Source organism: Oratosquilla oratoria, chromosome 15 (assembly GCF_046742065.1).
Source record: "Oratosquilla oratoria isolate Oo_2021 chromosome 15, ASM4674206v1, whole genome shotgun sequence".
In the NCBI taxonomy this organism is placed as follows: Eukaryota; Metazoa; Arthropoda; class Malacostraca; order Stomatopoda; family Squillidae; genus Oratosquilla; species Oratosquilla oratoria.
In genome coordinates this window covers 68,808,937-68,833,767 of record NC_134791.1, presented here as the reverse complement: position 1 = coordinate 68,833,767, position 24,831 = coordinate 68,808,937, and the positions used below count along the sequence as shown (strand labels likewise).

Genomic DNA, 24,831 nt, shown 5'->3' with positions numbered 1-24,831 from the left:
CCAGAGGCCTATAGACAGAAATTCCGTAATTATAGGAAGACACCTCAGTTAACATACGTAGAATATGCGGCTCAACAAGAGAGGTTATTCAATAGGTGGTGTTTGGCTAGTGAAACAGACACCTTAGATAGACTTAAACAGTTGATTTTGTTGGAGCAGTTTAAGAATACCTTAGAGACAGATCTTAGGATTTTTATAGATGATCATGTTCCCGAAACTTTAACTAAAGCTGCTGTATTGGCTGATGAGTTCACACTAAATCATAAACCTAAGTCAAGACAAATGGAATCCCAAAAGTCAAAGTCATATATTCCAGATTCAACAAAATACTCTGATCCTTGGTCCCCAAAGAAACACTTTGAAAATCAGTCTAGACCATCACATTTCAGTTACAGGTCTGATTTCAATCAATATCCTCCAAACCAACCTTGGCAAAGAATGGAAAGGTTTAAGACTAATCCCCCTGTAACTTGTTCATATTGTAAACAGGTTGGCCATCACATTTCTAATTGCAGAAAGAGACTGACACCCTCATTCGCCAATAAGACACCAACTCTTGTAAGTAATATAAAATCAGATGATTCAAAATCCTCTATTCAGGATAAACTACCAAAGAAGCCGGTATTGTCAAGTAATGTAGAACCCCCCTCATCAGATCATGATCCTTGTTTCAAACCATTTGTATCTTCAGGAACTATATCTCATAGTAGTTCACAACAATATCCTATTTCCATACTCCGAGACACAGGAGCAAAGCAAAGTCTGATTTTAAATTCTGTCTTGCAGAATCTGGGTGAGTCATATACAGGTTATGATATATTGATAGAAGGAGTTGGAGGAATTGTAAAATGTCCATTACATAATGTTTTCTTGCGGTCTGATTTAACAACCGGAATGGTTAAAGTAGCAGTAGTAGACTCTCTTCCCATAGTAGGAATATCCTTATTGTTGGCCAATGACATCGCTGGAAGCAAAGTCATTTCTCCCTTAATAACAAATAACCCTAAGACCTCAGTAGAACCTTCAGATAACTTACAGTTGTTTCCCGCTTGTGCTGTAACCAGATCTCAGTACAAGAAATCTGAAGAGGAGACCTATAATTTAGAATCCCTATTCTCCCAAACTGACCCATCTTCTTCTTCACCAGTTTCTCTATCTAGAGCAGAATTAATCAAAGAACAGAAGTCAGATCCTTCTCTTAAAAATTTGTACGAGATTGTTTCTTCTCCAGAAGAAGTTGAAAATATGTCACGAGGTTTCTATATAGAAAACGGAGTCCTAATGCGAAAATGGAGAGCATCCACCGCAACCGCTGACCAGCCATGGCAAGTAAGGAATCAAATAGTCCTCCCTCTTGGTTTCAGGAATAATGTTCTAAGATTGGCTCATGATACTCCCTCAGCAGGTCACTTAGGGGTAAGAAAGACCTTGTTCAACATAACCCAACATTTCCATTGGCCCACGGTTGTCAAAGATGTTGCCCAATATTGTAAAACATGTCATACATGTCAACTTGTAGGTAAGCCCAACCAGAAAATTGTAGAAGCTCAACTCCATCCCATTCCTGTAATGGAAGAGCCATTTAAAAAATTCTTATTGACTGTGTAGGACCTTTACCTCCTTCAAGTAAAGGAAATCAGTACATTCTCACAATCATGTGCATGAGCACTCGTTTTCCAGAAGCAATTCCTTTGAAAAACATTAAAGCTCAAAACATAATCAGAGAAATGTTGAAATATTTCACTATGGTAGGATTTCCCAAGAACATTCAAAGTGATCAAGGAAGTAATTTTCTTTCCAACAAGTTTAGAGAAACTCTTGTAACACTAGGTATAAATCATGTAACTTCCTCCGCCTATCATCCTCAATCACAAGGTGCTCTAGAGCGCTTTCACCAAACGCTCAAGACAATGTTAAGAATCTTCTGTGCTGAGAACACTCGAAATTGGGAAGACGGACTCCCCTTTTTGTTGTTCGCCACCCGAACAACAATTCAAGAAAGCCTTGGATTCAGCCCGTCAGAATTAGTCTTCGGTCATGAAGTCCATGGTCCCCTAAAGATACTTCATGAACAATGGATGAAAGAAGAACCACCTGTTCCTTCTTTGAAATATGTGTCCCAGGTCACCGAGAAGTTGTTAGAAGCTTGGAAGTTGGCAAGAGAGAACTTGGCAAATGCTCAACGAGTAATGAAAGGTCGGTATGATAAAAATTCTAAACTTAGAACTTTCTCTCCAGGAGATCAAGTGTTACTTTATCTTCCCATACCAGGAGATCCATTGCAGGCTAAATACAAAGGACCCTATGAAGTCTTGTCCAGAGCCAGTGATCTCAACTACATAATCAAAACTCCAGACAGAAGAAATAGTTCCCGTCTCTGTCACATAAATACCTTAAAACCTTATCATTTCAGAGATCCAATTCCAATTTGCAGCTCTACCACAATAGAATCGGAAGAGCCTCCTGATAACCTGCCTAATCCTCCTGAGATTCCCTTGGAAAACTCTCAGATACTACAAAATCTTCAGATAAAAGTAGGACACTTATCTGAGAAACAAGATGTAGCAGAACCATTGACTGACCTGTTGAGAAAAGACCACGACTTCGTGTGGACACCTACCTGTGAGACGGCCTTCAAAAACCTGAAGTCCCTTCTCACTAACGCACCAGTTCTAAGGGCACCCGATTTCCAACGACCCTTTCTTCTGCAAGTCGACGCCAGCGACACCGGTATCGGTGCCGCCCTCTTGCAAGAACACAATGAAGTGCTTCACGCTATCGCCTACTACAGCAAGAAGCTGTCCCCTGCGCAGAAGAACTACTCAACAATTGAGAAGGAGACGCTCGCTTTGGTCCAGGCCCTTATCCACTTCGAAGTCTACCTGGTTTCCTCAACTACCATTCAAGTATATTCGGATCACAACTCCTTAAAGTTCCTACAGACTATGAAAAACAAGAATCCGAGACTTACACGTTGGAGTTTATTTCTCCAACCCTTTAATCTAACAATTCATCATATAAAAGGCGTCTTTAATGTTTTAGCCGACGTCCTTTCTAGAACATAGCTTTTCAACAGAAAGTGAAAAGCTTTCCCAAACGGTGGAGGTGTAACGTAATATTAGATATTACGTCATATGTGTAATTATGTTATAGAATTGTGTTCCTTTGTATTACATAACTATGTTCATATTTCTTGTCTATGTATGTATTGTAACAATGTTAAGCAGTAACGCCCGTCCACTATATGTAATCTTGCCTACGTGCGGAGAAAGGTGCGCACTCTTGTAGAACAAACAGACAAGCGATATCCTGAATAGTTCGGAGCGCACAGATTTGACAGTTACTAAATGAATAGATTGTTCAAGCGAGTCGAGGGTCCTAAAACTACCCATGTTGACGTGTGTTAACTTACCCTCCTCCCCCCCTTTCACTCACTCGCACACTCACCCGGAAGTATCCCGCTTCCGGTCCAATGGTATATAAGCGGTGGAAATCGCTCACTCCTCGTCATTTTCTCGCATATCTTATCTCTTGATAAAAACTGGAAGTTTAGACTCATGAGACGATTGGTGTGAAGTGATCACCCTTTTTGCCTACATTACGTGTCTGATATACATTGCATTACTTATACTTATATTTGTACTTATTACTTATTCTGATGCATGTTCCTGATCTCTTTGTACTTAGATAGTACCATATTGTATACGTATCTTGTGTGTCTTATTTGAACGATAATTTCCATATTCTTATAATCGTGTAACGGTCCCATTGACCCTACTGCCCATTCTCTTTTGTGTTGATTGCCTGTAAATATTTTCCATATTAATAATTTCGTTTACTAGTTTTATCGCTAGTTTAATATTCCTTTCCTGGAATCTTCTTTGTTACCTTTACTTCTAGTCTTACGAATTATCTAGGCCCTGACCAGATAGTTCAGTCCTACAGTGGCTTCTAGAAGTGAGCTGGTTCTTAAGCACTTAGACGTTATACGTAACGTCTCTTCACATACCAGCCCGCCCGTAACAACACCGATAGAAAATAATTGTTAAACTCCTCACTCATTTTTTCCTCCGATTCTATCATGACATTTTCATCATTTTTAATTGGTCCTATTCTTTCTTTCTTTTTTGTTCTATAAAAAATTCAGAAGGATTGTTTGAGATATATGGACTATTGCAGAAGATTAAGGTGGTACAGTGAGACCTCTCATTAATGGACGTTAATTAGCTGTGTTTGCCGTGTTTTCGCTATGTTTCTGGTGCTGTTGTTTAGTGCGTGCAATCACTATGCCACCCAAAAACCACTCCAAAACACCGAAAACACCACAAACGCAGCTAATTAACATCTGTTAATGAGAGGTCTCACTGTACTCTATTATATGGATGAAGAGATGATGAAAAAAACTCATCGAAATCCTGATACATCCAAGTCTGAAATAGGTGTCGGTAGTATGGTCCCTACACAGAGTGAAGGATATAACCCTTTGGCTGCCCGATGCTGGGAGGATTTATGTTTCCGAAAAATTGCATTTTACCCATAATATATGAAGTGTCTATTTCCATCTTTTGCATAATATTCTGATGTTGTGGACACCATTCCCAATCCAAATATATCAATATTAGCTTTCTGAGATAATTCATATATTTATTATGAGTATTTTTTTTTCTGAAAAATGAAAATTTTGGGGAATCTAAAAAAAAAAAAAATACAAAAGTCATTCTTTTGTATGCCAGTAATACTCAGTAAGGTAGATAATGACCATATGTTATAGAAACAGTGATATAGAGACATAAGTTGGTCCTGAAAAAAAAAAATTATGTAAAAATTGATTTCTTAGGGTACCTAAATTTTCTATCAATAAAACGATTATTCACACATTTTACCATATCACATCTAGCCTATCATAATTTTCTATCACTGGAAGTATTGTAACTAGAATATTTTAAGGCTAAAACGTTTATTGAGAATATATATACGATCGATCAAAATATTTTTCAGTCGTCTGCAGCTGCTACAGAAGAGAATTACCATACGCTATTATTTGTGGAAAAAATCATTATATTTCCTATTTCTTAGTGATTGTAAAACAACTACTCAACATATGAATGACAAAACTTAGCTATGAATCATATATTCGGCCTTTTATGCAGGTTTAAATGCCGATTATAATCCATTCGCTCGCAAATGTTTACATTCCATCAGCTGATATTACCGCGTAGATAAGGGCTATTAGTTCGTCCAGCTGGTAAGAGATGGCAGCACCTAACCGATTGTAAACTTGATCTCTCGTTTGTATAAGGTGTTGGGAGCATGGCGCGATATTTAAAACGTTTTTTGGCTTGCGGTGCATTTTTGCGAGTTAGGGCTGTCAAGAGACTTTTAATTTTCGCAAAAATGCGCATTGGGCAGTCAAAGGGATAAGGAAGATTGAGAGAATACAAAGGGCAGCAACCAAACTTGTCCACAGCCTGGCTGTAAGAGGCCAGTAGATGGAAGTATAGATGAAAGTAGAAAAGTAGGTAGATGGAGAACAAATGCTAATCCAAGATCAGTTGTTATGAAAACAACGGCCGACAGGCGACAGGGAATAGCTGAGTCAGACTCGCACCTTATATATATATATATATATATATATATATATATATATATATATATATATATATAACAAAATGCTGAGTTGCAGGTTGAAGGAGACTGTCGCCTGGTGTTTTGCAATACAGATGCTCCTCTACTTACATTCATTCGTTTTACGTTTTTTCGATTTTACGTTTGGTATCGTTTGAAACAGTATAACAGCCTCTCTGATTGGAGAAAAAGGTGGAGGAGAAAATTATTGGCGCAGAGAGGAAAAGTCACACCCTTAAGGTGTGGCACTTGTTTGAGAAGTAAAAGACTATTGGATGAATGAAAGAGTGATGTCAGAACGAAGGTGGCTTGACGTAATGTAGAGGGTTCCGAGTGGGACTCTCGGGGTGTACATACCAAGACCAAGAAGCATCTTTAAAATACACCCTCATTTTTATTCACCCCTAAAGCTACAGAAGGAAAAAGGCAAGGGGCCTTAAGAACCAATTGCAAGAACTAGAGAATTACAGAGGAGACGGGGGTGACAGTGGGGTGACACTGGCAGATAAACCATACGAGGAAAGATTGAAAGTACTGTGCCTACCAACTTTGAAAGATTGAAGAGAAAGGTGACACGATTACAATCTTCAGGTCACACATTGATAGAAGAGATATGATTAACCACTTCCATATGGTGCCGCCTATGTAGGAGGCATGAGGAGCAAGTGGGTACTTGCTGATGCCGAAGTCACCATCTTGATTATATTTATTGTAGTCATACCTACATAATTTTCATTCTCTCTAAACTGGCTTCATCAGTTTTCTATGGCTATCAAAATACACGGGTGAAAGAGAACGGACGATTGAGCACTGACTTTATTTTTTATAATGCGATTATTATGACGCAACATCGCACGTCAGGCAGCTAATGCTGACAGACATACGATGTGCCCAGGAGTGAAGAGGTTAAAGATGGGAGGGCTTTAAGAGGTCATGGAAGTAAATAAAAAAAGACCACATGTCAAAAAGATGTGAAGAAATAGTTTTCCACATACATATATATGTGGAATAGCTTAGGTGATATAGCCCTAGCTCAAATAATACACGAGTTCAAATCTAAATATGATAATTGGGAATCAAATGTATAGGTTAAATTAGAATCTTACATGAATTTGAGTCTAGGTATGCTAGAAAATTAGAGAATAGGCAACTGGATCCGAATGTTGCTCCTTTTCTGTATACTACATTTAGGCAAATACCTCACTTCTACATTTATAACTGCTAAATATATATATATATATATATATATATATATATATACACACACATCTAGACCTAAAAAAAGCTTTTGACAAAGTACCACATAAGAAGTTGCTTAAGAAACTAGAATCTGAAGGAGGAATACAAGGTAAATTACTAAATTGGATGGAAGACTTTTTGCAAGAAAGAAAAATGAGAGTAGTGATAAGAAACCAGCACTCAAAATGGAATGAAGTAATAAGCGGTGTCCCGCAGGGAACAGTCCTGGCCCCAATAATGTTTGCTATATATATTAATGATATGGATTAAGGAATTGAAAGCTATATGAGCTTCTTTGCAGACGATGCAAAACTACTGAAAAGAGTGAAAACTGAAGAAGATTATGAATCACTACAGAGAGATCTAAATAAAGTACAGGAATGGAGTAAGAAGTGGGTTATTTACATTGTTATAGTTTTAATTTATTATTAATATATATATGTGTATGTATATGTGTATATTTTTTTTTTGCATCCGACCTAGATATGGATCAAAAGGTCTCCTGTCGGCATGCTTTGCCTTTGTAATCCTTTGTAATACAAAAAAGTGTAGTATAATGGAATTTGGAAAAAGCAAAAACAGAATAACAGGATCATATAATTTGGGAGAAGAGGGAATAAAAAAAGTAGAAAATGAGAAGGACCTGGGAGTCATTGTTATGAATAATATGTCACCTGAAAAACATATAAGATTTTTGGAGAAACTTATAATTTAATAAGAACAATCAAAGTGGCATTTACATACCTGGATGAAGAAATGGTGAGGAAAATCCTAATCACCCTGATAAGACCAAGATTAGAATATGCAGCAACAATATGGTCACCAAGTACAAAAAAATGTATAAAAAAACTTGAAAGAATACAAAGAGCAATTACAAAACTGGCACCAACACTCTCAAAACTATCATATGAAGAGAGACTACAAAAACTTGAACTACAGACACTAGAGCAAAGAAGAGAGAGAGGAGATTTGATAGCTATTTACAGAATCATGAAAGGCATAGAAATTACGGATAGAGAGAATCTGATAAAATGGGATGACAGAAATACAAGAGGACACGGAAAGAAAATAAAAAAAGACAGCTATAGAAGAGATTTGAAAAAGAACAGCTTTCCACACAGAGTAATAGACAGTTGGAACAAGTTAGATGAGAAAGTGGTGTGTGCAAAAACAATACATGAATTTAAAAATTGTTTAGATAAAATGAGAAATGAAGACGGGACCCCACGAGCATAGCTCCCCTTCCCGTAAAATACAACTAGGTACAACTAGGTAAATACACACATTTTATACAAAAAAAAAAAAAAAAGTGCTCTTTTCTGAAAACCGATTGGAAACTTTCATTCATTAATTCTTCCTAAGCCGAGACCTCTTCAAAGACCTCACCACCCACTATTATCTTAGTGATTACTTCCCTCTGTCTCAATTTACCATTTATAAACCTGTAAAACAGTTTTGGTTCATCTTTACATATATCTACTACACATCCTTCAAAATTGGTTTCTTCCTGCCTGCAAATTCTTTCTTTTTCCATTTTCCCCAAGCCACATCCCTGGCCTTTTTCACAACCTTACACTTTCTGTTAAACCAGTTGTAAGAGGCCGGTAGATAGAGGTAAACCTTTAAGTAGATAGAGGGGTAGGTGAAAAGATATGCAAATTTTATGACTTGGATGTTTTGAAACAATGGCCAATAGGAAGTGCAGAGTTGCATATTCTCGCTTGCTGTCTGGGGTTTTGTAAACATAGGCTAGGGTATCGATAAAAGTGATGACGAATTGTAAACATTTAAGCCACATTCAGCTTGCAACAGAGTGCTTGAGACAGTATAACAGCCTTTCTGATTGGAGGAAAGGGTGGAGAGAAATTATTGGTGCATGGAGGTAAAGTCATGCCCTTAAAGGGTGGCACTTATTTGTAACAAAGTTATTGGATTAATTAAATTGTGATGTTGGAGCAGACTTGGCTTGGTGGGATGTACAAGGATCCCAAGCGGGAATCCTCTGGTGTAGATTGAACCAAGTGTATTTACTAAGAAGAAAGAAGATAAGAAATAGATATTTCAGTTTAATTCACCCCATCAAGAAACTTTAATATCTCGTGACTGAAGCTTTGAAAGAAATATACTAAAGAGAAGGAGGAGGCATGGGACCAAACACCAGTCCTGTTTTTGCTTCTTCCTTTTTCTATTATTTGGCACATATTTGTTCATTGTAAATGTAAAAAAAAAAATCCCATTTTCTCTTCATTCCTGTGATATTCATGAATTTCAAGAAAATTTTCAACCCTAAGTAATCTGGTTTCTTAAAATTGAGTCTCTCTTGCCTGTGTGATTCATTCCTTGGCTCTATTTCCTCATACTCCAGTTGAAATTCGGATTGTAACATGGTCACTTTTTCCTATTGGGCAAATGTAGTTCAAGGAGCTGATGATGTCTGGCTCTTTGGTTAGTAACAGCTCTAACCTTTTGGGAGTGTCATCTCTTACCTGTGTCACTTCCTTTACCCACTGGGTCATTGTGTTCTCTATTGCTATACTCAACAGGATATTTTCATAGGAATCTCCTTTGTGCCTTGCTTCCCATTCCTCCCAGTTGACATCACCACAATTAAAATCTCTAAGGACTCTGTTGCTACTTTGTTCAATATTTTTCTTTAGAAAAATTATTGTATCCATTATTTCTTGATATTCAGTTTCATTCCAAGCTCTTGTCTTGGGGGTAACATATGCCACCATGAAATCACTTTTATTGTGCCTTTTAGTACTAATCTTTAGGTAGATGGCTTCAGCCTTCCCTTCACTCGGATTTGCTTCTTCCACCTTATTTCATTTCTCAACACAAACATTACTCCACTCCTTTTTATCTTCTTGTCTCTTCTCCAGGTGTATCTATTGTTCCCAAACTGTATCTAGATTTTTGGGGGGGGGATGTGCAGTTTCTCTTATATTTGCCTAACCTATACATACAATCAATCTGGTTTGTTACATCCAAATCCTTCCCTAGAGTTACATATACCAATAGCTTTTTTTCCCCATTATAAGGGAGGTAGCCAAAAAACAAAGGCATAAAAAAAAAACACTCCCTATCACACTCCACTCAACCATCTTCCCTCCCTCTTGGCACCTCCTGGATGATGGGTCATCCCTGTATCTCATCCCCCTGGGTCAGAAGCAGTGTCACAAGACAGCACATACACAGCAAGGCTGCTTCATTAATTTGGCGACACCCTCTTTCCGTCCCCTCATGCAGAAAAGAAGATGGGGGAGAAATCCCTTCAGGCTGCATCAAATTATTTCTCACACATGCTCCCTTGCTCCCCATCCCCAACCCATTCCACCTCATGCATCACATCATCCATATACAACCATTCTCCATTCACCCATCTTCTGTCCTCTCCCATCTTTCCTCAACAGACATTCCCCTCTTTCCATCCATCTCATCCTAGGTTGCCCCCTCTTGTTCACTCCTTCCACATCTGCTTTCCACACCTCTTTTACTAGTCTTTTTTCACTCATTCTTTCCATGTGTCCAAACCATCCCAATACTCTTTCATCAACCCTATCTCCCAACTCCCTTTCCACCCCTGTTCTCCTCTTCATTTCTCACTCTATCCTCCCTAGTAACCCCTGTCATACTTTTCAGACATCTCAAACACACTCAAACTCCTTCTCTCTTCCTCTCATATGTTCCATGTTTCTGCCCCATACAGTGCTGTTGGCATAATCACTCCTTCATACAATCTCCTTTTAGCATCCATTCCCAAATGTCTATTTCTCATTACACTTTTTAATCCACCAAGGCATTTACTTGCTTCTCTCAAACTACATTTTACCTCCACCTGAACTCCCTTTCCTGCCACATTCACGCCCAAGTATCTAAAAATACCCACTTCCTCCAGTCTCTCTCCCTTAATACTCACTTCCAGTCTGCTGCCACTTCCTCCCTTTGTACATCCCATCAACTTACATTTACCCACATTTATCTTCAACTTCCTTCTTTTGCACACCTTCCCAAACTCTGTCACTAGCTTCCTCAATCCCTCTAATCCTGGCTTATCTCCCACTTTTCTCCATTTTCTTTAACCACCTCAAATCCTTGACACACTATCCTTGCATTTACTTCTTGCCCACCCCATCCATGTATAAATTGAACATCCAGGGTGACATAACACATCCCTGACGAAGTCCCATCTTTACCTCAAACCACTCACTCTCTCCATTTCTAATCGTGACACAGGCTCTACTACTCTTGTAAAAACTCTTGACAGCTCCTAAAGGCTTTCCTCCTATCCCATATATCTGCAATATCTCCCCCAATGCCTTCCTGTCTACCCTGTCATAAGCCTCTTCCAAATCCATAAACACACACACACACAAAAAAAAAAAAAAAAATTCCTTACCTTATCCTATAGCTTTTTCACATATGTCTTACCACAAAAACCTGATCTACATAATCCCTACCTGTTCTAAACCCACACTGTTCCTCACCAATTCCTCTCTCTGTTCCTCTCCTAATCCTCTCAATCAAGACTCTCCCATAAGCCTTCCCAACTACACTTAACAAGCTAATCCCTCTCAAACAACTACACTCACACTTCTCCCCTTTTCCTTTGTAAAGTGGAAATATACAGGCACTCCTCCAGTCCTCCGGCACTCGACCCTCTCTTACACATTAAACAACTTCACCAGCCAGTCCACCATCACTGCACATCTTTTGTTCACACATTCTGCATGACATCCATCCAGCCCAGGTGCCTTACCTGCTCTCATCATAACAGCTGACTTCACTTCGTCTTTCCTTATTTCTCCATTTTCCTCACTCATCATGGTAATTTTCTTAGAGCTTCCCACTGCAACTACCTTTCCCTCCCTATCCTCCTTCACATTTAGCAACTCCCTAAAATACTCTCCATCTTCCTCTTACTGCCTTCTCTTCCATTAACATCTCTCCATCTGCACCTTTTACCTTTTCTTAACTTGATTCACCTCCTCTTCCTTTCAATTTCTTTCCAAAATATCTTTTTATTACTTTCAAAATTTTCTGTCATACTCTTATCCCATTTCATATCTGCTCTCCTCTTTGCCTCCTTTATCTTATGCTTTACTTCTCTTCTCTTTTCTTTGTACCTCTCATATGATTCCCTCATCCTATTTTGTAACCAATCTGTGAGCTTGTTTTTCTCTTCTACAACCTTCTTTGCTTCCTCATCCCACCACTCACTACCCTTCCTTCTATTTCCTCCTGTCCTCCCTGTTTCACACACCATCTTTCCAGACATTATGACTCTCTCCTCGAACCATTCCCATTCCTCCTCCACTCCTAGTTCTACTCTATCCTTCACTACCTCCCACTTTTCTCTCAGCTTCTTGTACTCCTCCTTTTCTTTCTTATTTAAGCAGTTCACTCTAAGCACCTCCCTACCTTTTGTCCTTTTCCTCTTTCTCCATCTATCCTCCACTCTCAACTTACCTTCCACCAGAAAATGATCTGATATCCCCCCACTCTCTCCCCTTAGAACATGTACATCCTTAACTCTTCCAACTATACTCCTATTTACCACTTACCTTACCGTCGTGCCCCTCTTGGACTTCGGCAACCATGGAGCGCCACCGTTCACGGTCCCTAGTTACTTGTAACATCTGTGCTGGTTTGAGTTGTTTTCCCGTCGACCTCATCAGCCCGTCCATATACTTCTCCCTCTGCTTTCCTCTTGCTCTCCTTCCCTCCACCATTCCCGTCATCACCACCTCTTCCAACCCTTCCTTCCTCATTATATGTCCTAAGAATCGCAACTGTCTTTTCCTTATTGTTGTCATCAATTCTCTGTCTGTCTCCATTTCTCTCAATACTTCTTCATTTGTTTTCTTCGCTGTCCATGGTACTCTTAATACTCGTCTCCATATCCACATTTCTGCTGCTTCTAAGTTTTCCTGCAATTTTTTGCTGATTGTCCACGCTTCTGAACCATATAATAGTGTTGACCATATAAATGTTTTAACTGTTCTTCTCCTTATATCTGTAGACATTTTCTTGTTTGTTAAAACCCCTTAAATTTTCTGAAACGTGCTTTTAGCTATCGCTATCCTTGATTTTATTTCCTTTTCACATCTACAATCTTCTGTCAATATGCTTCCCAGGTACGAAAATTTGGTTACTTGTTCTATTCTTCTCCCTGCTATTTGTACTTGCACTCTTGGTGGATCTGTTTTACTGGCCACTAGTATTTTAGTTTTCTCCATATTTACATTTAAACCTTTCTCCTCACTAGCTCTTACGGTTACATTCAATAGATGTTGCAGTTTATCTTCTGAGTCAGCCACCAATACTGTGTCATCAGCATATCTGATATGATTTATATTAAATCCTCCAATTTTAATCCCTTCCATTCCTTCTAATTCCCTAAGGATCATCTCCCCATATAAATTAAATAAATCTGGACATAACACAGCCTTGACGCACTCCCTTCTTTATAGCTTGAAATTCTGTTCTTCCTTCCCATACCCTCACCGCTGCTCTTTGCTTCCAATACAAATTTCTGATGATACTACCGTATTTTTCGGACTATAGCCCGCACCGTTATATGACCCGCACCCCCTTACACCTTAGTGCAAATCCACACAAGACCCGCACCGCTGTATGACCCGCAGTCATATGGCGTGCGCGGCAGTGTAGATCCGACCCATCCATGGGTGGCCACAGGCACAGCTCACGGCGGTTGTTGTTACGGCCGGCCGTTGACGTGGTGATCAAAGTAATTTCAAAGCTGAGGCTTTCTAAATTTTCTGTCTCATCAATGCTTATGTGATTTATAAAAAAAAAAAAAATGTTTTCCGATATAGCAGGTTTCTTGGTGATATCTTGCTTTTCAGGATTCATCACAATTTGGTTTCTAAAGCTGCCACTAGATGTAGTGGTAGCTTCGATGAAAGAGGGGTGATCCCTAAAATGTGCAACTGATCTTACGATGCCTTTGGGATGGGTCGAAGACGCGGCATTGCGATTCATGATCTGATTGTGATGAAGATGAAGAATAACCAACAAATTAATTTCAATATATTTTATTGCACTTATATATATATATATATATATATATATATATATATATATATATATATATATATATATTACAAAGAACCTTAAAGGTCAGATATCAACAGATATACCATTCGCTAAAAATCATCATATTGCTCGAAAAAGTACTTTTTAAAAGCATACAAATAAAGTTTTTACCTATTACAGAGGAATTTATTCAGAAAATTCATTTTCAATTGCGCCTCGCATACCACTTTTCCGAAGTCTAGTTATTCAGAATAACAATATTGTTTGTTTGGCAACTGTGACGTCACGAACGCGGAATTCCCCGAACCTTTCCCGAAGCGCACGGGCGGAATGTTTCGAATAGCAGACGACGCAATGAAATGAAGACAAAACTGATTTTTGCCAAATTTGATAAGATGTAGATGGTGGAATTATATAGAATACTGTCAGAATGTTTTTTTTTTATGTACATTAAACTGTAAATACAAAAAGTTATTGAAGTCTTGATATCTGACCTTTAAAGGTCAGAAATCAAGACTTCAATAACTTTTTGTATTTACAGTTTAATTTACATAGAAAAACATACTGATAGTATTCTATATAATTCCACCATCTACATCTTATCAAATTTGGCAAAAATCAGTTTTGTCTTCATTTCATTGCGTCGTCTGCTATTCGAAACATTCCGCCCGTGCGCTTCGGGAAAGGTTTGGGGAATTCCGCGTTCGTGACGTCACAGTTGCCAAACAAACAATATTGTTATTCTGAATATCTAGACTTCGGAAAAGTGGTATGCGAGGCGCAATTAAAAATGAATTTTCTGAATAAATTCTTCTGTAATAGGTAAAAACTTTATTTGTATGCTTTTAAAAAGTACTTTTTCGATGATTTTTAGTGAATGGTATATCTGTTGATATCTGACCTTTAATAAATTTGTGTAAATAATGCCATAAAACCCTGTTTGATTGTTTACCAGTAATTAATCAATTGGTTTATAAATGCCATACAAACACTGGTAATTAATTTTTAAACCAAATAATTTCCAATGGTTAGTTTTCAATAGAATAGAACAATAATAGAGCACATTACTGAACTGTTATGAACAGAGTCAATGGAGCACATCGTTATTACAAAAAAAATAGTGATCACAGACGACAGTCAATGTTTATGAAGGCGTATCATCGCTCACGAAGCCATCGAATTCCTCATCCTCTGTATCGTCATGGAAGAGGTTGTGGTATAAATCGGCCAATTCTAATGCAGTGACCTCATCCGTTTCCATTTCGATTTCGGTTTCGTCCGATTCCTTTTCAGAGTCGTAGCATGCATCGAACATTGCAGAATGGCACGTTTCTGATTTACGGAAACCGTTCTGAATAGTCGATTCTTTAATTTTCTTCCATGCTTGAACGACCCACATGTAATGCACAAATTTAGCATTAAGGAATCGGGTACAGTTTGTAATTTGTAATTGCGAAAATGGCCGCCCGCTTGTTTGTTTGATCGCGACACAAGAGCATGTAAAGCGGGTAAGACAAATCCTACCTTCTCTTTGTCGTTTGTCTCGATCGTACGCGCTGTATTATGACTTTAATCAACTTTCATACGACGAATCCGGTCGGTCCCCCCCCCCCCCCGCAAATCCCCGATCCGAGAGGGCACCCAGCTAAACTAATCGTTCATTTTTTTTTTTTTTTTCACTGCGTAAGAGGGCAATTTCTAACCAGAATCCACAGATGACCCGCACCTTTATATCACCCGCACCCCCGAAATTTGGCCCTTTTCTGAGGCAAAAAGCCGCGGGTCATACACCGAAAAATACGGTACATAGTCCATTAATGCTCTATCTACCACTCTCTCGCACATGTACTTATGCTTGACTTTCTTCCTAAACAATGTATTTGCTATCATCAACTCTCTAGACATCTCCACCATCAACTCTCCATTATGATTCTTTCCTGGAACTCCACACTTCTCAACCACTCCGTCTATTGGTTCATTTCCTACCTTGGCATTAAGGCCTCCCAATACCACTACATTGATGTTTCTCCCTAATCCCTCTATGCACTCATTTAAATCTATCCAAAAAGCCTCCTTTTCTTCTACACTCTTCTCGCTACCAGGGCCATATGCACTTACAAAAACCCACATCTCCCTTCCCAGTTTTACCTTCATCTACATTTATCTTGAAGAAACCTCATTCCCTCCACTACACATTTACCTATCTAGTATAGCCATCCCTTCTCTCCCTTGTCCTCTCTTCACTCCTGAGAACCTCCCAACTACACTCCCAAACTCACACTTGCCCTTCCTTGACTATGCAGTACAGTTTTGGTCTCCGTCCTACAGAATGGACATAAATTCACTAGAATCAGTACAGAGAAGAATGACCAAAATGATACATAGACTCAGAAATTTGCCTTATGAAGAGAGGCTTAGGCACCTAAACTTACACTCTTTGGAAAGACGCAGAGTGCAGGGTGATCTAATGGAAGTGTTCAAGTGGATCAAAGGTTATAACAAGAGTGATGCAAACAAGGTCATCATAATAAAACGACAGGGCAGGACTTGCAGTAATGGGTATAAACTGGACAAATTTAGATTTAAGAAGGAAATAGGCAAGAATTGGTTTACTAATAGGGTGGTCGATGAATGGAATAAACTTGGTAACTATATAGTGAGTGCTGAAACTATCAGTTGTTTTAAAAAACGATTAGACAACTTTATGGATGGGGATGACAGGTGGTGATGAATACGGAGCTGCCTAGTGTGGGCCTTACGGTCTCTTGCAGTCTCCTTTATTCTTGTGTTCTTGTGTGTTCTCTCAACTTAGTTTCACTCAAAGCCAACACATCCATCTTTCTTCTCACAAACATATTGCCTATCTCTTCCCTTTTACACTCATCTGTACCACATCCATGCACATTAAAAGACCCAAACCTTAGGGTACTGGTGGGAAAACTCCTAGACCCTCTTATGCCTTTACTTTTTTTTAGGAATGTCCCCTGTGGGGCTACAGGGAGAAAAATGCCTAGTCCTAATCCCAGTCCTGTTTTTGTCACCTCTTACAATTCAAGTGGGAAGACTTGGTGGGGGGGGAAGAATACTGTAACTTCCCTAATCATTTGCATTTCTTGTTCTTGGTGTAACTTCCATGAGGTGTTGTATTCTTATTGGGATCCAAATATTATGACACATCTACACTTGTGTACAACAATTCTGACAAGAGATTATCTTTTTTTTATAACCTTGACTATTTCTTCTTCTAGGCTCTTTCATATTGCTCTATGATCTCTTTAAAGGTTATCTCTATCCTCATTTGTTATTGGGCTATCCTCTTTTTCCTCTAGTTTTTCAATGTTTAATTTTCCCTTCTCAATTTATCAATCTGTTTTCTGAGCCAGATTTGTTTCCTTTTATTGCTCAAGTTTTTGTCCAGATCATGCAATCTAGCCTTATGTGAGAAAATTAAGTCTAAATAGTTTCCACACTGTAAGAATTTCACTTCCATGGTAAAGTATAACTAGAGACTCATTTTCATTTTCAAATTCATTCCCTGTACTATATTGTGCATATGTGAACAATTCAATGCTACAATTCTGATGGGACTGAGGGGAAGGACAAGGCCCAGGTGAACCTCACCTTTTCTGATCATGCCCCATGGGAACCTTAACTGTCTACTTACCCTGAAGGCTGGGAGGCCGTCGATCTCCTGCAGTCTTGAAGGGGTTAGCATGACTTCACCCATGATGCCGCCAAGATGTTCGTCCTACTAAACTAGGGCAGGAAGTAGGGAAGAATAAAAGTAAGGTGTAAGGAATAGGATGGAATGCAAAGGTGAGAGACACTAAAAGGGAAATGGAGAGGGAGCTGAGAGGGGACAAAGAGGAAAAGTAATGGTAAGGAAAGGGGAGAGGAGGGAAGTGAAAAGGAGGAAAGAGGAGAGGGAGGAGGAAAGGGTGAGGGAGGAGGGAAATGGGTGGGGGAATAATAGTAAGGAGGGAGGTCAGGATGGAGGAATGAGGAAAGGGAGGAAAGGAGGAGGGAGGAGGAAGTGAGGAAGAGGTAAATTTGAGAAGGAGAAGGAAGGGCAAAGGAGGGTAAAACAGGGAAGAGAGGAGGAAAAAATAGGGAGAGGGAAGGGAGGAAAGGGAAGAGGTATGAGGGATGGTGGAGTGTATTCAAGTGTATCTATACAATATCACTGCAATGCCCAAAAGGCAATGAGCATCTGTTCAGGTTATTCACCTGTGCACTTGTAGAATGATGATTGCCTTCTTCAACAGCAAGTTCCTCAGTTGAATAAAGTAAAATTGTCATGAGGGAAATGAGTCTGGCTGGGGTAAGGGAACTTTGCTATATCATGGATATTGGAGAGGTGGTGATGGCAATGGTATTGGTGAATGTGGCAGGAAAACCACTGGGGAGACGTATTACTGTATTTAGAGACAAGTTCGTAAAGAACATAAGGAAGCAGTGGAGGTGGAAGTTGGATGTGTCCACATCAAGTTGGAGATGGAAGTGGAGCAGGTCTATGGAGGAATGTTGCTTGAGGAATGACTGGAGCCAGGTCATCTACTTTCCTAGTGGGAGGAAAGGGGAGGAGGGAAGGGCCAACTCCGTCTTCTTTGTGGCTCTGATGTCAAGTGATGTCACTTTCTGCAAACAAGAAAATACTAGTGTATTCCAACTAATCATGCAAGGAGCTAAAGAACACATATGGATAAGGTAGCTGAAGCATGAGCAGCGCAAGGACAAGTAGGAAGAGAAATAGTAGCGAGTGTACAAGATGGGGAGGACAAGGAGGATGAAGAAGAGAATGCAAGAGAATAGGAAGAGTGAGACAAGGGGGATGAAGATGCAAAGAAAGTGGAGATGGAGGGAGAGGAGGAAGAGGAAGATGAGGAAAAGGATAAAGAGAGGATACAGAGGAGGAGGATAAAGAAAATGAGAATGCAGAGGACGTAGAGTTGGAGAAAGATGGAGGTGCAGAGGATGGAATATGAAGATGAAGAAAATGAGGAAGATGAGGTGGAGAAAGAGGAAGCAAAGACTCATGAGTAAGAAGAAAAGAATGAGAAGGAAGAGGAGGGGGAAAGGAGGATGATGAGGAAGAGAAAAATTATGAGAAAGGGGGAAAGAGGAGAAAAAGAATAAACAGCAGAGGGAATATGGACATGTGTAGTACAAGTATAACCATTACAACCAGAGGATGACATCTTGAGGGCCTGGTTGAACATACCTCAAGAACCAGAAGTTTTTATTAGTATCCATAGAGATATGAAAATTTAAATGGGTGCAGGGGCAAAGGGCAACTGCCAACTGGGACTATGAGGAGAAAAAGTGCCTCTATGGAGGCCTTTCATTTTAAAAAGTGGTTCCTCATGATTTGAATGTTGTCCATGATAGAGCTATGACCTTCCCTCACAACTTATCCAAGCCCAGGCACCCAATCATCCAATACAGGATGGTCAACACAGTTGGCCCGTACTAGCAGTCCAACACTGGAAACCATTTTGTCTGGTACCTCACAGGTGACTTTGATAGCATGGGTAGTCCTCCCCTGAGGTAGGGCAGAACAGAGGCCAACACCCCATCTAGCCTTGTTCATCAGGGCATAGGAACACTCAGCCCTGACCCACCATGACAAGGTGGTGGTGGTTGTTGTTGTTATTGTCGTTCCCTAGACTGTCTGTCCGAGCAGTCCCGTCTCCCTAAGGAATGCCACAGCTGAAACTGGGTTTTCCCACAAATCCTTTATAGAGTGTATGTTGTATTGTTTGCGTGCATGATTGTGTATAATGCAGTCTTCCATTATGTGTTGTATGGTATGGGGTGAAATGTTACATCCTGGGCAGCTGTTCACAATGCGGTCATCCAGCCTCTTCTGGTAGCTTAGAAGTGCTGGGTGGTGACCGCACCGCAGTCTGGCCAGGTGGACTCCGTCCTTTCGTGGGAGAGAGGATTCAGAAGGGTGGATATCAGGGGGTCTGGCATGCAGCAATGTATTGTCTTTCAGTGTGTTAATGGAGCGGTGAGTGATATGATTATGAATATGTTTCCGGAGGCTGGTATTTGGTGGTTGTGGAGGAAGAGAAGAGAGTATCTGTGTGTGATACAGGTCTTTGGGTGTTGTTTTAATGTTTCTTGGTGTGTGTGGGTGTTCTGCTATGTAGTGTAGCTGGTGTGATGTGTTTGTGATGGCTGCGGCAAGTGTTTGTGTGCCTCTCATGTCAAGGTGGTCCTTGACTTTGAGGACTTTTGTTTCATGGTGTAAATGGTCTGTAGGTGTTGTATTTGTGCAGCCTATAATTGTTTTTAGGGCTTTGTTTTGTATGATTTGAAGGGTGTTGTGGTGTGTCTCACTGAGATTAGGAGCCCATGCAGGACTCGCATAATTCATCACTGAGCGTATGCATTGTTTGTATATTGTTGTATTAGTTTCTTTGTTTTGTACAAATGTTGTTCCAGTGATTGACTTAAGTGAGTTAAGTCTAGGTGTGCATTTGTTTTTTATGTTTGTGATGTGTTGTTTGAAAGACATGGATGTATCGTATGTTACACCAAGAATTTTTGGTGTGTCTGTGTGGTATTAGAGTGTTGTTGATGTAGAGATGAGGTATGTATTTGTGTTCTTTTGTCCAGTTGGTGAGAAGTGTTGCTGTAGATTTGGTTGGAGCTATTTTGAGTCTGTGATGAACCATGTGTTGAGTGTATCAAGGTATGGCTGGATTATTTCTGCAGCTTTGTCTGTGTTACGATGTGTGCATGTGATTGTTATATCGTCTGCGTAGGAAGATATTTGTATTTCTGAGGTGTCTGGTGTGGGTATGTCATGCATGTATAGATTAAAGAGTGTGGGGGATAGAACAGAGCCCTGTGGTACTCCATTCTTAATGTTTCTGATGTGCGATGATTGGCCATTATATGACACATAAGCATTCCTACCTGCCAGATAATTGGCCAGCCATTTTTTGGTGTTATTGTGCATGTCTGTGTTATATATTTTATTTGTTAGATTGTGGTGGGATATAGCATCAAAAAGTTTACTAATGTCTAATGTTATAAGAAGTGTTCTGTGGTGGGGCCTATCTGAATTGATGCCATCTAAAATTCTTTGTGTGAGGTTTATCAGAAGTGTGTTTGTGGAGTGTAGTGGCCTAAAACCGTGTTGTGAGTCAGCAAGGGGAATATGTGGTGTGACTTTAGAGGGGGTGCAGGGAAGTGTGATTGGGCGGTGCAATGTTGGGATTGTTGGGTCTTTGTTTGGTTTTGGAATGGTGATTATTTTACCATGCTTCCAGATGTCGGGTATAGTGTTGTGTGAATAGCTGTAGTTTGCAATGTTTGTGAGTGCGTGTATACCTTGTGGTCCAATGTGTTTTAGGTGGATGTTACTTATGTTGTCAGGGCCACAGGCAGATGAGTGCTTGAGATTATGTATTATGTGTTTTGTCTGACTGTCTATGGTGGTTGTTGCTGTTGTTGTTGTCATCATTCCCTAGACTGTCTGGCCAAGCAGTCCTGTCTTCCTAAGGAATGCCACTACTAAGATGGTGTTTTTCCACATATCCTATAAAGAGTGTATATTGTATTTTTGGTGTGCGCCAGTGTGTACAATGCAGTCTTTCATAATGTGTTGTATAGTATGTGGTGAATTGTTACATCCTGGGCAGTTGCAATGCTGTCATCCAGCCTCTTCTGGTATTTTAGAAGGGATGGATGGTGGCCATATAACAGTCTGGCCAGGTGGAGTGTCCTTTCAAGGGAGAGGAGATTCAGAGGGATGGATATCAGGGAATCTAACATACAGCAATGTATTGTCTTTCAGTTTGTTGATAGAGCAGTGAGTGATTATGAATATGCTTCTGGAGGCTGGTGTCTGGTGGTTGTGGAGGAAGTGTGTGGTATAGGTATTTGGGTGTTATTTTGACGTTTCTTGGAGTGTGTGGGTGTTCTGCTATATAGTATTTACTTAACTGTATTTACCAAATTGCAGTTTACAGGAAATTAGCAATGCTTGTTGGGTCTATATTCTATTTTCTAATTTTTTATCATACCTAGCCTCAAATTTATGTACAGTTCCAACTTAATCTGTATTCTCGATTTCCAATTACCATGTTTAGATATGAATTTGTGTATTGTATGAGCTTGGGCAATATCATTCCTAAGCTATTCAAAGTATTTATCTATATAGAACACTGTATTTCTTCATATACTTCATGTGGTCTTTCTTAATTTGCTCTCATCACCTCTTAAAGCCCTCCCATCTCTAATCACACATCTCCTTTTATTGACCTGAACAACATAATTTTATCACCTCTTTCGATTCAATCTTTCATACTTGGCAGACCCAGTGCTTTCGTCCTTATTTATATGGTTTATCTGCCAGGCTGGGGACCAGTTTGGTTGCTGCACCTTTGTATTCTCTCAATCTTCCTTGTATTTACCTAGTTGTATTTTACGGGAAGAGAGCTATGCTCATAGTGACCCACTTTTGTTATCTTTCCACATCCAGTTTGTTCTTGACGCCTTCGATATGATGACGCCTACGTAGGCGTCATGAGGAGCAAGTGGGTACGCGAGGATGCCGATGTCAGCGTCTTGATTATATTTATTGTAGTTGTACCTGAGTGACCCCCATACTCTGTAAACTGGCTTCATCATATTTTCTATGTTTATCAAAACTCATGGGTGAAAGAGAGAACAAGCAATACAGCGGTGACTTTATTTTTTATAATGCGAGTATTATGACACAACATTGCACGTCTGGCAGCTAATGCTGCCCGCAATATTTTGGCCCGGAGTGAAGGGTTTAAAGTCATGTATAGTTTTAGCACTCACTGTTTCCTCATTCAGTTTGTGTGGGAAGCTATTCTTTTTCAGATCTCTTCTGTAACTGTCCTACTGATGTATATTCCAGTCTTGGATGTATCAGGGTTTCAGTGAGTTTTTTCATCATCTCTTCATCAATATAGTGAAATGCCACTTTAATCTTCTGCAGCAGTCCTGATAATATGTCTGTCAGGTGACAGGTTGTCTTTTATCACCACTCCCAAGTCTTTCTCTTCTTTTGCTTTTGTAATGGGTTCACTTCCCAAGGAATAGTTTATGGTGGTCTGCCACTACTGCCCATTTCCAGTGCTTTGCATTTTTTGGTATCAAGCTTCATTTCCCATTCTTGGTTCCATGCAAAAATAGTGTCAATCTTTTTGCAATAGTCTACCATCCTTCTCATTTTTCACTTTTCTCATGATTTTTGCATCATTTGAATACAAGTTGGCATAGCTTGTTCCTTCCATCATGTCATTGACATAGACAAGAAGCATTACACTGGGTAGCAAATTTTCACAAAAGTTTTGTTTCTCTTATTTTTTTAGCATTTCTAATGCAAAATTTTATGCTGGTTCAAATATGTACTGTTATTTTTTTTTTTTTTTTAACCACCAACCGTTTTAGTGATATAGAAAATTATACTACAACAATATGAAGAAATGTATGGGGTACTGGAAAACACAATTGTTACATTTCTTTTTTCAGGTTTATACTATAAATACTATTGTTCTTCACTATGGCTACAAGAGGATGTAGGAATTCACCAGACTCATTCTGTTGTGTGTGGTTTCTATGTTGGGCCTAAACATGTGTTATAGTATTGTGAAAGGTACAAATTACTGGATTGCTTATGGACTGTACTTTTGGAGTGAATATGGGTGACCAAGAAAAACCATGGGTCTCTCACATGATATGTGGAAGTTGTCAATCAAATTTAGATGCATGGCTGAGATGTGCAAGAAAAGCAATGCCATTCACTGTGCTGAAAGTGTGGCAAGAGCCAAAAAAATCATCATGATAACTGCTACTTTTGCATGTTTGAGGTATCAAAGTGCAGATATGGGAAGAAAATCCCTTACATATCCCAGCATTTTATTCTCTATTGCATCTGTGCTACATATCTTACTGGTTCTAGGGCCACCAGAAAATGTAAGTAAATCTTATCAAATTGTGAATTTTATTATTTGTAACAATAGATATTGAAATCTTCCAAACACCTACTTTTTCTTGTTATGCAATTATGCATACAATTCATATTTATGTTCCAGCTAATAAATGCATTTTTTTTCTTCCCAGGTGGAGAATATGGTCAAGGTCTCATCAGGAGTGGGGGAAGGTTGTGATAATGAAGAAATGGATGAAACTTTTGAGCCAAGAATGAGTACCCACCCACATTTTCCAAATCAACATGAAGTGGATGATCTCATTAGGGACTTGGGCCTCGTTAAGTCAGGAGCTGAGTGAATGTAATCAACATTATACAGCAAGTGCCACGAGGAATTCGAAGTACAGGTACTCCTCGTTCAACGACCTAGTCGGTTAACGACAACTCGGAGTAACGACGGGCTTTATGACGTCGTTTAACGTAAATCTCCCGACGTTACGACGTCGTGTACGATAATTAAGTTGGCTGAGGCAAATTTGTATGATGTTATAAATGAACTTGTACGGTGGATATTAGCTGTGAGGTAAAGTGTTCTGAAGCTTAGGTCTACATTACCATCCTGCAAGCTGCAAAAACTACCTGTGGTGCAGTGTATACCGGTAGTGGTAAATTTTTAGTTTCGACCATGGGCGCAATATAACAATAGAAAATTAATTATTAATTTTGTAAATTATAATGTATCAAAGTAATATGCAATTTTGTGAGCGGAAATGAAAAAAAAAAAAAATGCTAAAACAGATTTCGTAAGTAATGAAGTCATGTTGGACGAATGGTACACCATGTTTGTTATGATAGATGCCGATGTCGAAGAAATGAAAGGATGATAAATTAATTCGTCTAACCTAAACTAAACTAACCTAACCTGTGTTTAATAAATCATTACCTGCAAATTAAATGTCATCCTGCTCGTCCTCGTTGTCGTCGTCGTG

General features: G+C 39.4%; 1 protein-coding gene across 4 annotated transcripts in view; it reads right to left on the bottom strand.

Moving 5' to 3' along the window:
• LOC143033496 (solute carrier organic anion transporter family member 4A1-like) overlaps positions 1 to 24,831 on the bottom strand; it is a gene marked incomplete at its 3' end in the record, with an annotated part of 128,009 nt that overhangs the window by 76,954 nt on the left and 26,224 nt on the right. The window contains 2 exon segments of one of the 4 annotated variants that reach the window (XM_076199002.1): positions 17,588 to 17,772; positions 18,151 to 18,561. In XM_076199002.1, coding sequence (XP_076055117.1) covers positions 17,588 to 17,650 — 63 coding nt within the window. 4 annotated transcript variants of the gene reach the window in all.